Source organism: Phoxinus phoxinus (assembly GCF_949152265.1).
Source record: "Phoxinus phoxinus genome assembly, chromosome: 6".
Taxonomy (NCBI): domain Eukaryota; kingdom Metazoa; phylum Chordata; class Actinopteri; order Cypriniformes; family Leuciscidae; genus Phoxinus; species Phoxinus phoxinus.
This window is the reverse complement of record NC_136881.1, coordinates 21,489,434-21,506,476: the sequence shown is the minus strand read 5'-3', so window position 1 is coordinate 21,506,476 and position 17,043 is coordinate 21,489,434. Positions and strand designations below refer to the sequence as shown.

Here is a 17,043-nt window from a genome sequence, read left to right as displayed (position 1 = left end):
AAAACATTTTTAAAATAATACATAATGATAAATTCATTATACACTAATTATAGTAAAAATTCAAATGATAAGCAAGTTAGTTATTAACAAGCAGAGCATCAAAGTTGTGTGCTTATAAATCTATTTTTGTTGTTGTTTTTGTTTTTAACAAAAGTATTAATAAAGGGTTTAAGTGATCAACTGTGGATCCCACAGTTGAGATAAAAACATTTAAAGAAATAGCAAAAGAATGACTGTGGAAACACATAAAATTAAACCAATTATTAATAACACTATTCCATAATACATCCTACCTGAACTGTTAAAAGGATTTCGAGATGATCTCACAATCACACACTTGAACCTACGAATAAATTACAAACACAGGCCTGGTTAGCATCATGATAACACACTCATATTATGTTGTTCAATATTGACTGTGTGACGCGGACGCAGTACGCGCGAGTGGTGCTTTGTGCACTCACGCGTTTGACGCCCGAGTTGAAAAACTTGAACTTTTGCGTCAATTCGCGCCGCGTTAACCAATAAGGGGCCTGCTTGCTGCTGTCACGTGGTGAAATTCAAGATGGCTGACTCAGCTTTCCTGAGGGAGAGATAAGACCCACCCACCCGAACGTCATAACGTCGATAACGTCATGACACTACTAAACTTTTTGAGCGTTCCACAAAAATTAGCTATAAAATATTGAGCCCTATTCAATTCAATTGGCATAAATCTCAACAGAGCTCAACACTTTATAGTTTGGTCAACTACATAACGACATTTGACTGTTATGAGCTTATTAGTTAGGAGCTAGTACAACTTGTTTGGGATTACAGTGTGGAATCACGTTCAAGCTGAAGTTATTCTTTATTGAGCGTATCTGCAGGTCGTCCAAACAGTCTAATCTAAACAGTATATACCTGGTATCTTATAGGCATTTTAGGAGGAGGGACTTCTGGGGGTGGAGACATTCAAACAAAGCATACAAAATCAGGGAGGAGTTGATTCTATCAAGCGAAAACCTGTTTGGCAGGTTATCTGGCTTGCTCAAGAGAAACAGAGCCAATCAGCATAACACTCTATTGTATTGCTTATCCAATCATACTGACTTGATTGCTCAAACCTTAACATTATTATAGAGACAAAGGCACCGCTGTATCTTAAGATTAATGGTCAGGAAGAGCATAAAGACAATAGCTAATGTCAGACACCTGAATTGCTTGACTTAATCTTCATCTATGCCTCAAATGCTAAAATCAGTATTCTACACCGTGATGTTAATGTAAGGAAGCATATCTGAAATAGATTTTTAAAAGTAGTTATTCTTCACTTTCTAACTAATCTGCCTTTCTTTCTTTTTTCTAACTAATCTTTCTTTCTAACTAATCTTTCTTTCTAACTAATCTTTCTTTCTAACTCATCTGTCTTTCTTTCTTTCAAACTAATCTGTCTTTCTTTTTTCTAACTAATCTTACTTCTTTTCTAATTAATCTATCTTTCTTTCTAACTAATCTGACTTTATTTTTTTTCTAAGTAATCTTTCTTTCTTTCTAACTCTTTCTAACTAATCTTTCTTTCTTTCTAACTAATCTTTCTTTCTTTCTAACTAATATTTCTTTCTTTCTAACTAATATTTCTTTTTTTCTTTATTTCTAACTAATATTTATTTCTATATATTCTTTCTTTCTTTCTAACTAATCTTTCTTTCTATATATTCTTTCTTTCTAACTAATATTTCATTCTTTCTTTCTTTCCTTATAAATTAATCTTTCTTTCTTTCTAACTGATCTTTCTTTCATTCTTGCTTTCTAACTAATCTTTCTTTCATTCTTTCCTTCTAACTAATATTTCTTTCTTTCTAACCTGTCTATCTATCTTTCTTTCTAACTAATCTTTTTTTCTTTCTAATCTATCTTTCTTTCTAATCTATCTATCTTTCTTTATTTCTAACTAATCTTTCTTTCTAACTAATCTATATTTCTTTCTTTCTACCTAATCTATCTTTCTTTCTTTCTTTCTTTCTTTCTAACTAATCCATCTTTCTTTCTTTCTTTATTTCTAACTAATCTTACTTTCTAACTAATCTTACTTTCTTTTCTAACTAATCTTTCTTTCTAACTAATCTATCTTTCGTTCTAACTAATATTTCTTTCTTTTTTCTTTCTAACTAATCCGTCTTTCTTTATTTCTAACTAATCTTACTTTCTTTTCTAACTAATCTTTCTTTCTAACTAATCCATCTTTCTTTCTTTCTGACCAATCTATAATCATACTTCCTAACTAATCTTATTTTCTTTCTAACTAATCTATCTTTCTTTCTAACTGATCTTACTTTCTAACTAATCTTACTTTATTTCTAACTAATCTATCTTTCTTCCTTTCTAACTATTTCTTTCTAACTAATCTTTCTTTCTGTCTTTCTAACTTTTCTTTCTTTCTATGTATTCTTTATTTCTTTCTTTCTAACTAATCTTTCTTTCTTTCTTTCCTTCTAAATTAATATGTCTTTCTATCTTTTTTTTTTAGTCAAGTCAAGTCATCTTCATTTATATAGCGCTTTTTAACAATGTAGATTGTTTCAAAGCTGCTTTACAGAGATAAACGTATAATTTAAGGTAACAGATTGATCTTTATAACTGATCTTTCTTTCATTCTTTCTTTCTACCTAATCTTTCTTTCATTCGAATCTATCTTTCTTTATTTCTAACTAATCTTTCTTTCTAACCTATCTCTCTTTCTTTCTAACTAATCTTTCTTTCTTTCTAATCTATCTTTCTTTCTAATCTATCTGTTTCTTTATTTCTAACTAATCTTTCTTTCTAACTAATCTATCTTTCTTTTTTCTTTCTAAATAATCTTTCTTTCTGACTAATATTCATTTATTTCTAACTAATCTATCTTTCTTTCTTTCTAACTAATCTATCTTTCTTTCTAACTAGTCTTACTTTCTAACTAATCTTACTTTCTTTTCTAAATAATCTTTCTTTCTAATTAATCTATCTTTCTTTCTAACTAATATTTCTTTCTTTTTTCTTTCTAACTAATCCATATTTCTTTCTAACTAATATTTATTTCAAACTAATATTTATTTATTTCTAACTAATCTATCTTTCTAGCTAATATTTCTTTCTTTTTTTCTTTCTTTCTTACTAATCTTTATTTCTAACTAATCTTTCTAACTAATCTTTTTTTTTCTACCTATTCTTGTTAGGGTTTGGATAGGTGGAAGTAGCGAGGACTCAAGTGCAGAGAAATAAGGCTTTTAATTAATCAAAAATTTGAACAAAAACAAACAAAAACTACCCGGAGGGGGAAAACAAGACAGATTTGACTTGGACTGGACTGGACTTCACTTGGCAACAGGGGCTGCGTTTACACTTGGCATTAACATGCGACCTGTATCTGGATGTTGTCCACATACACATTGAAAAGACGAGTGTAAACGCGCTTCTGATAGGAATGTTATCCAATCAGCGTGTCCAGCTTCGGAGGTAGTCGAGGACGCATTGTGATCGGATCTCAGTGAAATGTAAACGCAATCCAGCCATTGTGTCTGCATTCACAGGTGGACCCCCGCCCAGTCTCCCACGTGCTGTCAGAAAATAATGGCCAGACGCAGATTATACAATAAATAAAATGTATTTGAACCTTACAATAAACGTCAATATTTAAAACAGTTTATTTAGACTTACATGATACTGTGTGTCATTTTTCATTTTAATTGTGCAACATTAGCCTATCTGAACGAGGCGATCGCCTGTACAATCACAGCTGTGAGGCATGAGATCTTAATGCATGCGCTGCTTTGCCAGAGGAATAATAGGAATAGGCCTAAACTTTTTAATTTTTTAAATGTTGAATGTTTTTATTGTTATTTATCTCCCATTTCTGTTAATATGGTCATTGCATGATATAACCTTAAACCCAGACGATCGATAATACTTAACCATGGTTATTTTTGTATGATCAGCTCTATAAATATTCCTTCATTCAAAAAACGTAATTTGATTTAAAGCTACAGTATGTAAGATTTTAAGCCACAAGAGGGTGCTGTTTCCAACAATAACAAAGGCGAAACTTGATGACGCTATGAAGGAGAGTGGAACGATGGGAGATGTCGTTTTCAACATCTAGAGACGTATGGGATTAATGAATCATGATCACGGATGAGGTCATTTATTAGTTTTTGTATTACCTGTACGTCTGAACGCGAAATTTTATGTCATGATAATGAATTAACTACAAAATGTTATGCTATATTATCCTGTTACAGCTATTTGTCAAATGATTTGTTAGGTTAATGCTGTGTAGTTTTAGGATGTTTATAGTTAATGAAGTGTTGTTTTACGTGTTCAAACCATTCGTAGTAAAATTAAATTTGAACGGACATTTGCAAGTAATGGCTTAATATTTTTTAACAACAGATATCCGATTGTATTTAATTGCACTGCCATAATCTCGGTCACGGACCCACCTGGTACACAAATATATTAAAATAATATATAATTTATAATGTTGATATATCGCATCATGATAGTGTCGTGGTTAAGTGTGCTATCATATAACGTGGGAGACCCGAGTTCGCGTCCCAGCTAGAGGAACTTTACTGATTTTGTCCCCCTTCTCTCTCTCTCTCACTCGCGAAGCTCTCCATCTCGAAAACACCACACCGATATTTATCCTTATTTTATTCCTCCATTTGTCACAAATTCTGCGTGTATCCCCATATGGACGCTTACGTTTTGTTGGCACTTCAATACTCGCCAAAGAGTAATCGTGATCCATGATGTACACAACAGCTATAACCACCACTTCCGCAGATGTCCACGTGATATTGCGGAAACCACGGATAGAGCGGATATTGCGTCACTGACAGGCGACATTTTTTTCCGGGACGGACAATTATTTAAAATTGGAATTTCTCTGAAATAAAAAATCTTTGGAGACTTTTGAGATATTGTAAGTACATAACTGCAGGAAATATATCACACTGTCCAAGTGATTTTTGGATCTTTTATTACAAAATTGTTACATATTGTATCTTTAAGGATGGAGATTGCACAGGAAAGTAAAGTGAGTGAGTGAAAGCAATTGGGACATTGCTTAATTTGTATAATCTTTACTCTTATTGGTGTTGTACTACAGACTTAATTTAAATATTATGCAGGAAACAGAAATCCGATCGGTTATCCAGATACAGATGCTACCAAATGTAAACGCACGGTGTACTGATTGGCGCTTGATCGGGTCATGGTGATCGCATGTTAATGCCAAGTGTAAACGCAGCCAGGATCTAGGCAGGACACAAGGGACAATTCGATGACGAAACAGCACAGGACTGCCAACACAGGGCTGCCAACACAGGGAGAATAAATAGGGAGAACAAACAAATGAGGTAACGAGGGAGGACAGGTGGGGCAAATGAATCAATCAGGTAACGCGGGAGGACAGGTGGGGCAAATAAATCAATAATCAGGTAACAAGATGGGAGGGGCTAGACAATCGACAGAACACATGGCACAAGGAAACATGCATGACAGGCCACGTGCTCACACCAAACATGACAAACACACAAGCACATGGCCAGTAAAACAAATCACCAGCCATGTGCTCACACTTAACGAGACATGAACACACAGCCAATGAGAACACTCATAAGCCACGTGTTCACACAAAACATGACAACATGAAAGCACACAGCTAGTGTAAACACTAGTGCTAGACAAAACAAGATTAGACAAGACATGAAAGCACATGAAACAAGGCGCACAGACAAGACAAAACAGGAATGTCAGGGCTCTGTCACAAAACCAAGAAATAGACTAGACAGAAGTGACAGAACCCTGACAAATCTTTCTTCCTTTTTAACTAATCTTTCATTCTTTTTTTCTAAATAAACTTATATTTCTTTCTTTTTTCATTCTTTATTTCCTTCTACTTAATCTTTCTTTCTAACTGATCTTTCTTTCATTATTTTTTTCTTTTTTTCATTCTTTCTAACTAATCTTTCTTTCTACCTATTCTTTCTTTCTTTCGTTTTAACTAATCTTTCTTTCTACCTTTTCTTTTTTTCTTTCTATTGCCTTCAAACTTTCTGTATGGGCTTTTTCAAGCCAATTTAAAGTTTATCAACAAACTTTTTTATCTAATTTCCTTTTTAAAAACGTTTCTACATTGAAACCTGTAGGCTGTATATTACACATGTTTAGCTTTAAACTTTCATACCCTTTTGAGGTAAAGTTTAACATAACATAACCATAATGGTCTACAACACGGTAAATCATTTAATCACACACTACTCTTTAGTCAAACTTTCAATTTACATGCCTACTGTAAATGTCACGATACACACACGGGGAAGACAGATCCAAGTGCAGTATGTTTATTTAAATGTAATCCAAAATCATAGTATCCAGGCAGGGGTCAAAAATCCAAATAAGCAGTCCAACACAATAAACAAAACAAGAACAAACCAGGAAACAGACATCAGAAGTGTAGTGACCAACCATAACAAGGACTCCGTGACTCATACTAAAACAGACAGGGTTATATACACAGGGAAATGACAATGCAAATTGGGAATTGGCTGAGTTCAATTATTAAAGACAAGGGACAGCTGAGTGCAATGAAGGACAAGGATCGTGGGGAATGTAGTTCAGAATGTGACAAACACCGTGGGGAAGGAGGACATCTAGTGGTGACCCAGGAAACTCAAATCAGACACTGTGACAGTAAAGCCTACAGCTACTAAATTATTAATTTAATTTAATATAGTTTTATTTTATAAAGACTACAGAATAACATTGCTGCAATAATTTGAGCAGCAGATGCTCTCTGTAATGCTTAACTAATACATATTTTGCTGCATGTATGTCTGGTTATATGTTTAATAAGAACCAAAGAAATCTAACATTCAACAACCCAACACAATACAATGTATGGCAACAATTTATTTTGGTTCCTTTTGAACATTCTTTTCAGTGGCGTGCACAGACCTCCTCAGAGGCAGGGGCGGAGGGACCAAAAAGGGCACAACATTTTTTTTTTTTTAAATAACAATCAAATTAATTTGTACAAAATTTAAATGCAATTATGTATTAAATAAATCACCATCTGAGAGTTCCTTGATTTTTGTTTTGGTTTTATTATTTTCTTTCCAAAATATGTTGATACAATTAGAATGCATAACACATCAAATGAAAATATGGAAATTATGATAATATTACTAAATATTATTTACTTTACCAAACAATACAGTGAGAATCAAGAAGGTATACGGAAAAATAATTTTTAGTTTTGTTGATGTTGTAAATTTTACGTATGTATTATATGTATAAAAGTGTTAGCTATCATGAATCAGTAACACTTTAAGTGTTTCATTAGTTAAATTAGTTAACATTAACTAATAATGAACTGCACTTCTACAACACTTATTAATCTTAGTTCATATTAATTTCAGCATTTACTAAAACATTAAAATCAAAAGTTGTATTTGTTATCATTAGTTAATGCACTGACTGTGACATAACATGAATAAACTAACAGTTGTATTATCAACTAAGATGAACAAATACAGTAACAAATGTGTTGCTCATGGTTAGTTCATGTTAGTTCATACATGAATAATGAACAACTGAACCTTATTGTAAAGTGTTATTATGAATTCAAAGATAGAAATTCCTTACAATTTAGAGTTGGACATGGACTTAAGATTTCATTTAACTAGATGTATTTCCCCAAGCTAATAACACTTGCTATGGCCTTGGATAAAAACGAATGACATTGTCAGACTGCGCAGAATGCGTCCGAAATCGAGTTATACTTTTATTATAGTTAAGTATAACTCGCATGCTGCCGCAACTTTTAGAGTAGCATGGTAGGATAAATGTACATTTTCCGTATTATCTCAAAAGTTACCTGCTGCTTGTGTAGTTTGAAGACTCGCGCGAACTGCTGCGTAGGGCGTACCAGAATCGTTAAATGCGTACGAGGCGCTGCAAAGGAAACTCCGCCTATTCCACTTCTCCGCCAAATGCTTCCGCCAAAAACTTTTTTTTTTATAATACATTATGTATTATGATTATGTTGACTATAAGTTACTTTGGAACTACATGTCAACCAACTCTCATTAGTGTTTAGTGTCTCGTTACTGTTTTACTACTCCTGTTTTAAGGTTGCTCTTAGCTTTGACATGTAGGTGCAACGTCACTTTAAGTCTGTTATAGTCAACAGAATGTGTTAAAGGGACCATCAAAATAAAGTGAAACCCAATGGATTAATAATGAAAGACAGATAGATAGATAGATAGATAGATAGATAGATAGATAGATAGATAGATAGATAGATAGATAGATAGATAGATAGATAGATAGATAGATAGAATATACAGTTTGTATAGTATAAAAACATTATGGAAAGTCCCCATAAAACATGGGAACCCGTGTGTGTGTGTGTGTGTGTTTTATAGGCCGACAGTGTGTGGTTGAACATGCTTAACGATGAAGCTCTACCGTCAGCTGAGGAGCTGGAGGACTGGATTGAGGATGTTCTCTCTGGAAAGGTCAATACTGAGGATGATGATTTTGACGATGATGAGAGCGAAGATGATAGTAGTGATGAAGACCATTATAGTAATGACAATTAAAAAAATTACAGTAAATAAACTGCAGCTATGGTTGCCAGAAAGTTACTGTCCAAAATAGGGTATAGCAACATTTTAAGTTTTACAGACTGAACATAAATTTATAGATTTTTTTATTTTATTTCATTAACTGCAATGATGTTTATATGTCAAATTACTAAAATATTTATTATACTGACAATCACACAGGTGGTAAAGAGAAAACCACATGAATCAAAGGTCATCACAAGTACTGTTCCACAAGCTGATAATAAATGTATTACCTGAAAGTAAATAATAATATATAAAAGGTGCACACAGTGTCTTACACACAAATACAAAATGGTACTATGATGGTCAAGTCAAGTCAAGTCATCTTCATTTATATAGCGCTTTTAACAATGTAGATTGTTTCAAAGCTGCTTTACAGAGATAAACGTATAATTTAAGGCAACAGATTGTTTTGGCTTTATAGCGGTTCTTGAATAATGTTACTTTCCAGCTAAAGTTAGTTTTGATTGATTCACTTCCATCAAAAGGATAATTTGTTATTAAATTAGGGGCCGCTAAGACGACACCGTTCTCTCTACACAGACTTTAAACGCGAACCCATATGGTGGTAACACACGACACTAAATTTATGCCATGACAACATTAACTAAACAACATAAGATGCACTGTCACATGAAACCCTAATATACGTAACAGATAAGAATAAAGTAAATAAAATAAAAACGTAAAATTTGAAGTCTTACAAAGGGAATTTTGGGATTGTCAATTTGTGTTTTTTGTTTTTGTTTTTTTTGCTGTACACTATTAGATGACTTGTTTTTTATCACTTAAAAAAATTTGCATTTAACAGTATTTTACTGTAAAAAAGCATGAAATGTCTCATTAGATCTATTCTAGTTTTTTACAGTAGGTAAGGGAACTTACTAATTAATAATTAACAGTTTTTATCGTAGCATTTTATTATTTTACTGTTAACATTATCATTTTTTACAGCGTAGAAAAACGTCTCGGTTATGTATGTAACCCTCGTTCCCTGAAGGAGGGAACGGAGACGTATGTCGTGACCGACATATAGGAATCTCGCTAGAGAGCCGATCTACTTCGAGTGAAACTAAACGAGCCAATACACATTGGCGTGCAATCATTTGCATCAGCTGCTCAGCCTCGCAGCGCGGGTATATATGAGCAGCAGTAGCGATTGCACTTCAGTTTTTTGCTGAGGAGCCAAGCCGATAAGCTGGCTGCCCCGGCGGGTGGCAGCAGATGTGGCGACAGGACATGCGTCTCCGTTCTCTCCTTCAGGGAACGAGGGTTACATATGTAACCGAGACGTTCCCTGTCATTCGGTCACTACGACGTATGTCGTGACCGACAAATAGGAATCCCTACCAAAGCGCCACAGCTGCTGCACCCCATCCAGCGCCCTGTGCAAGCCTCTACACCTTCTTGCCTGGAAGGACGATAGGAGGAGGCTTACACAGAGTGAACCTGTCACTGTTGTTCCGTGATAACCCATATCCGAGGGTGTTTAAAGGACTCACAGGTTTTTCACACTGGAGAATAAGGGTGCACAGTAGGGTGCAGCAAGCCGACAGAGCCGGGCCTATCATTGCTTCTACTCGTCTAGGGTGAGAACACGGGAGGAGACCGGCTCTAGACGTAGGCTATAGTATCTAGCGAACGTGTTAGGTGTCGCCCAGCCCGCAGCTCTACAGATATCTGTTAGCGAGGAGCCACGTGCCAGCACCCAGGAGGATGCAACGCCTCTCGTAGAGTGTGCATGCAACCCGAGCGGGCAGGGCACGCCTTGAGCTTGGTAAGTCAAGGCGATGGAATCCACTATCCAGTGGGCCATCCTCTGCTTGGAGACAGCCTTCCCTTCTGCTGGCCTCCGTTACAGACAAAGAGCTGATTTGAGGTCCTGAATCTTTGAGTTCTGTCCACGTACATACGCAGAGCGCAAACGGGACAGAGCAAAGCCAGGGCTGGGTCTACCTCCTCCAGCGGCAGCGCTTGCAGGTTTATTACCTGGTCTCTGAAGGGAGTGGTAGGAACCTTGAACACATAGCCAGGCCAGGGTCTCAGTACAATGTGGTTGTCACCCGGCCCGAACTCTAGGCACGATTCGTCGACCGAAAATGCCTGCAGGTCCCCTACTCTCTTGATAGAGGCCAATGCAACCAGCAGCAAAGTCTTCATGTAAGAAGCTTTAAGTCTGCTAAGAAGCTTTAAGGGAGCATCCTGAAGTGCTCGGAGCACCAGGGAAAGGTCCCAAGAGAGTATGGAGGGGGGTCGAGGAGTATTTTATCGTCTCGCCCCCCTAAGGAACCTGACGACCAGGTCGTGCTTTCCAACTCTTTTGCAATCTATGTGGTCATGGTAAGCAGCAGCATGTACTTTGAGGGTGAAGGGGGACAGTCTTCACTCCACGCCTTGCTGCAAGAAGGAAAGCACGGACCCTATCGAACATCTCTGGGGGTCTTCTCTGTGAGAAGAGCACCACTCGACGAACAGGTTCCACTTCATGGCGTAAACACGTCTCGACTGACACGAGGAGCATGAGTTCTGGGAACCAAGTCCGGGAGGGCCAATAGGGAGCCACCAGAAGGACCTGCTGCTCGTCCTCCCTGACTTTGCACAGGGTCTGTGCAAGTAGGCTCACTGGGGGAAACGCATATTTGTGGAGGCCCCGGGGCCAGCTGTGTGCCAGTGCGTCCGTGTCGAGGGTTCCCTCGGTTCAGGGAGAAAAACAACTGGCAGTGTGAGGTCTCTGAAGAGGCAAACAGGACAACCTGAGCCTCCTCTAACTCTCTCCAGATCAGCTGAACCGCCTGGGGGTGGAGTCGCCATTCTCCCGAAAGTACAGCTCGTGACAGCTCGTCGGCCACACGGTTGAGCACACTGGGGACATACATGGCTCGAAGTGACCTCAGATGCTTCTGACTCCAGAGGAGGAGATGGTGGGCGAGTTGCAACATGCGACGGGAGCGTAGACCACCTTGTCAGTTGATCTACGCAGTGGTCGCAGTGTTGTCCAAACAGACCAGCACGTCCCTGCCCTGTAGCGGCCTTTTTAAGCGGCTCAGAGAGAGACGTACTGCTAGCAACTCGAGGCAGTTGATATGCCAATGCAGATGGGGGCCCGTCCAAACCCTGACACTGCATGCCCGTTGTACATGGCACCCCAGCCGGTGGCAGAGGTATCTGTGAACACCACAGCATGCCTGGAGACCTGTTCCAAGGGGACTCCTGCCCGCAGGAACAAGAGGTCTGACCACGGGCTGAAGTAATGGCGGCACGCCGATGTGATTGCCACCCGGTGATTGCCGTGATGCCACGCGCACCTCGGGACTCGGCCGTGAAGCCAGTGCTGAAGCGGTCTCATATGAAGCAGGCCGAGCGGGGTTACCGCCGTAGCCACTGCCATATGCCCCAGGAGCCTCTGAAAAAATTTCAGTGGGACTGCCATCCTGCCTTTGAACGTGTTCAAGCTGTTCAGCACCGACTGAGCACGTTCCTCTGTGAGGCGCGCTGTCTGTGCGACCGAATCCAACTCCATACCAAGAAAAGAGATCCTCTGCACAGGGGCGAGTTTGCTCCCAGCATCCCAGTTGACCTGTAGACCCAACTGGCTGAGGTGCCTGAGCACGAGGTCCCTGTGTTCGCATAACTGCTCTCGAGAGTGTGCTAGTATAAGCCAGTCGTCGAGATAGTTGAAGATGCAAACGCCCTGTTCTCTCATGGGAACAAGGGCACCCTCCGTGACTTTCGTGAAGACACGGGGAGACAGGGACAGCCCGAAGGGCAGGACCTTGTTCTGATATGCTCGACCCTCGAACGCAAAACACAGAAACGGCCTGTGTCGAGGAAGAATCGAGACATGAAAGTACACGCCCTTCAGGTCGATCGCTGCAAACCAATCTCGGGGACGGATGCATTAAAAAATGCGTTTGTGCGTGAGCATTTTGAATGGTAGCTTGTGAAGATTCAAAACTCGCAGGTCCAAGATCGGTTGTAACCCACCTCCTTTCTGGGTACAATGAAGTAGGGACTGTAGTACCCTGACCTCATATCGGCTGGAGGGAGCGGCTCTATCGCGTCCTTCGCCAGTAGGACTGCGATCTCCGCGCACAAGACATGGGCATCGGCTGCTTTCACTGTAGTGGAGTGGATGGCCCGAAACTTGGGGGGACGCCGGGCAAATTGAATCGTATAGCCGAGCCTGACGGTGCGAATTAGCCAGCAAGACGGACTGGGGAGCGCTAACCAGGCTCGCAAAGACCGTACAAGTGGGACCAAAGGGACCGTAGGCGTAACCGGAGCGGGGCAGCAAGGTGGAACACAGGGAGCCGGCCCTGTAGCGTGGTCTAAGTGTGCTGTGCAACACTTTCCTGGTTCCACGAGGCAGGAGGTGCAAGAGGCGGCTTGGTTGCGTTCTCGAACCACACACTGCTGCCCGCTGGCGACAGAAGAGGGGGATGAGGGTGGTGAGGATTCTCTCCTCCCACTACTCTCCGGATCCAGACCTCCGGACCCCTCTTCAGACCCAGAGATAGAGGAACTGTTTTTTTTTTTTTTTGAGAATTTGGAGACCACTGTGACTCCAGTAGTGGAACAGAATTTTGACTCAAAATATTAGTTTCCCAGCCCTCTACTAGGAGAGAGCAGCTCCACCAATCTCCGGGTCATCCGTCTCCAGTGATTGTTTCACCGACCACTTAAACAGTGGTTGAGACGGGCGGTGTCATCCTCCTGCAGCGGACACAGTAGAGTAGGCTGTGCCGGAGTTTTTTCTTTTCTGCAGGGGATGACACCCTTGGCGACGAGTAGACTGAGGGGCAGCCCACGAGGTACTCTGGTGGTCCGTCGGGGGAAGCGTTTCAGTCTGCTGCTGACTGTGGAGAACTGCTGGGCCAGTTCTCAACAGTGTCGCTGAAAAGGCCACCTTATGAGATGCCTCGCATGCAGGGTAGAGGTGGCCTGCCAGAGGCACAGCCACCCCACCATCGAGGGTAGTGAGAGAGGTGAAAACTTTATGCAGATTTTGGCACTTTTGACGTTCCATATTTTGGCATCAAAATAGCTCCATACTGCTAAGTTTTCAATGCACGTCCGAGAAGACCCGGGAAAGCATGGTTGTCAGCTCTGAATCTGATTCAGCATAAGCACACACACTATTACAGTGGGAACTTAGCATCATCCTCATTTCCAGAACGAAACAGCACCTCTCTCCGATGTAGCAATCGACATCTGCCCTCAGCTGGAGCCTTGAATGAAACGCTAGGTTCCTCCATCTTTTTTTTTTTTTTTTTGAAGGACCAGCAATCCCATCCAGAAGCTGCACAGCTTGTGATGCGCTAGAGAGGGAGAGGCCCTAGGGGGTTGGTTCCCCGAAGGAGAAGCCCTCAGCTCTCAGGATCACCCAAGCTATTCTACTGAAGTAGACCTCTCCTGGTGGCCACCAGGGAGGGCGCTACAACGGAGAATAGACATGGGGACCGCGCACCTAGAGAGCCGAGCGAGCGCTGGGTCGCCGTGACAACCCACGCTGCAGCCCGGCAGCTCGACGGCATACGACACGCTGGTGTCCAAGAGTGTCGAGCAGACCTGCAGCTGTGCTTTCACACACAAGCAGCGGCTGGCCAACAACAGAGGGGACTCAAGCTTTCCGGAGAAAGCAGAGTCAACCGGCGTGCCGACGTGGTCATGTTCCCGTGAAAACATGAACCACCAACGAACACAGTCTCACATGTTTCCCAGGCATGCGAGACAGTGATCGTGGCCGTCAGTGAGGACAGGAAACGACCGCATCCAGAAACACACGGGTGGAATGTCATCTTTAGAAAGACGCAACTCACACCCATATAAGCTCATTCAGGTGAATGCTCTTCTTGGTACTGAAGCATGCAGGGGAACGGACGCAGCGGACACAGACAAGAATGTGCAACCTGTCGTGCGCTGTCTCTCTTCACGGCGGTCTTACCAGCCGTAAGAACGGCTATTTAGCGCTCTTGGCGCACCTTTACCAGCTGTGAAAACAGCTTTTTTTTTTTTGCTCAGTAACACAAAAACAAAAATAAAAGAGAAAATAAAGTCGACCCCGCTGCCGCGCTGTATCGCCCGCACCAGACACGAGAGATCTTCCTGAAGAGCTTGCTCGTTGTTTGATCACTCAAGATTAGATTGAAAACAGCATCGGTTGGCTCCGAAGCAAAAAGCTGAAGTGCAATCGCTACTGCTGCTCATATATACCCGCGCTGCGAGGCTGAGCAGCTGATGCAAATGATTGCACGCCAATGTGTATTGGCTCGTTTAGTTTCACTCGAAGTAGATCGGCTCTCTAGCGAGATTCCTATTTGTCGGTCACGACATATGTCGTAGTGACCGACTGATAGGGAACTACAATCATAGAGTGCTGTAAGTCCAAAAAAAATGTATACATTGTGTTGATGCTATCCATTTTAATTGCTGATGGTTTATTTACTGCAGATTTTATTTAATAAATGTATAGGATTGTCTGCATTGCCAACAAGAGATATAACATATAATTACTTACATTTTTCGTGCTGCTTATTCTTAAAATAACTGGAACTGTAATATGGTTAAGAAATTGTGCATTCTGTAGTGTTACTTGTGATTTGAGGAAAATGTCCTGTACTGGGAGGACAACTAAATGTCAACATGCCCAATAAAGAACACAACATTTTATTCTACTGTGTGTACCTACTTAACCGTATTGTGGAGACAAAGTTATACCTAAAAGTGGGCTAAATCTGACAAGACCTCCTTTTGGGGACATCCAGCAATATCCTAACTTGTAGTAAAAAAAAAAAAAAAAAATTATATATATATATATCTATATATATATATATATAGGCCTACAGTATATATTTTTACAAATTAGGATATTGCTGGATGTCCCCAAAAGGACGTTTTCTGTTAGGATAAGGTTATAGTATATAACACGCTATATAATAAGCTGTCTATAAAACAACAGAAGTCTATAGAACATCTCCATTTACAGTAGATATTTATGTAAATGTGTTTGAGGGAGCATTGGCCTCCACTCATGTTAGTGCTATGAGTGTCTCATTAACATGAGAGCAGGGCTCACTCTATCATCTCACCTCATCACTATCATCTCACCTCATCAACTTACAATAATTCACATCAACTTAATTATTCAACATGTTCTCAGCAGTATGCATATAAAGCAGTGGAGGGACATCTACAGACGGAGCCACTAAGTCATTGAATTAAATGGAAACTCTGTGCCACCACCAGACTCATGGATGCTACTAGAATAACTAAGCTTATTTTAGTGCAAAATGCTTACACTCATCCTCAGTTACCTTCACCTCCAAATGCCTTCTCTTTCCAACCAGAATTCGTCCAAATGCCACCCAAATGACTCACTCTGTAAAGCAAACCAGCCACATGACTGAAGTGACCTTCAAGGGCTGAAGAGCTAAATTTACAGTTGTGGATTGTATTTGCACACACAGAACAGTGTTTTACAGGATTAAAGGTACAGTACACTAGATTTAGAATGTGAAATTAGAGATTACACTTTTAGTATTTACAGTCATAAGGGATGAATAATTATCTTGCCTACATGGTGTCAGGGTGTTGTACAGGCAGAAGAGGAAGATGAGTCCAAAGTTCCAATGAAAACGTTTTACTAATAAATATAATTCTTACAGATACATACAGGCAGGCAGGGTGAACACACACACTAAATGCAAAGTAAATAGGACTAAGAACGGACAAAGACTGGCTGAACTGAAAGGAAATGAAAGCTTTAGTGTAAGTTCTGCCAGGAAGACTTAATCAGCGCGCCACATAATACTTCACTTCTAACCAATCATGTGCTAACACTCACAGTATAAAAGATTGGTACTTACATTCGTCTGAGTTCGCAGATGCTGACGCTACCAATTACCTCCATCCTCCACAACCACCACCAAGCTGGTACCTTCCCCTTCATCCTCCCCACCACCACCAGGATGGTCCCTTCCTTACCTCCAGGGGATCGGCTGCGCCCCTGCCTTCGTCTTCAGGCAGGATATGCAGATTCCGCTACCCTCACATTGCTCTCTAAGGACGGGGCCTACGCCAAAGAACTTTATAAATTCATGCTTGCTGGGCTGTTAATAAATATATGCTGTTATATCAATTTATCCCCCGAGTCTTTCTGGTAGAACTAAATACTAACACTGATAAACACAGATTAACAGAAACCAGGTGACACAGATGGACATCGATTGCTCCTGTCTGCCTCGCTGTGACTGCTGCTGCTGTGAGTTGGTTTGTGGCTGTAAGCTTCGTCTAAGCCTCGTATTAGCTTTGTATTTCTTTCTGATTTTAACCATTATTTACTATCATTTCTAGTTGTTTATACAAAATACAGCTTACCCAACATCACACA

The 17,043-nt window shown here is 40.3% G+C and overlaps 1 protein-coding gene across 1 annotated transcript in view; it reads left to right on the top strand.

Annotated features, from left to right (window-relative positions):
* LOC307000516 (calsequestrin-2-like) overlaps positions 1-8,627 on the top strand; it is a gene marked incomplete at both ends in the record, with an annotated part of 98,574 nt that extends 89,947 nt beyond the window's left edge. The window contains one exon of the mRNA XM_079616159.1: positions 8,451-8,627. Coding sequence (XP_079472285.1) covers positions 8,451-8,627 — 177 coding nt within the window. The remainder of the gene's footprint in view (positions 1-8,450) is intronic.
* Between the last annotated feature and the right edge of the window lie 8,416 nt (positions 8,628-17,043).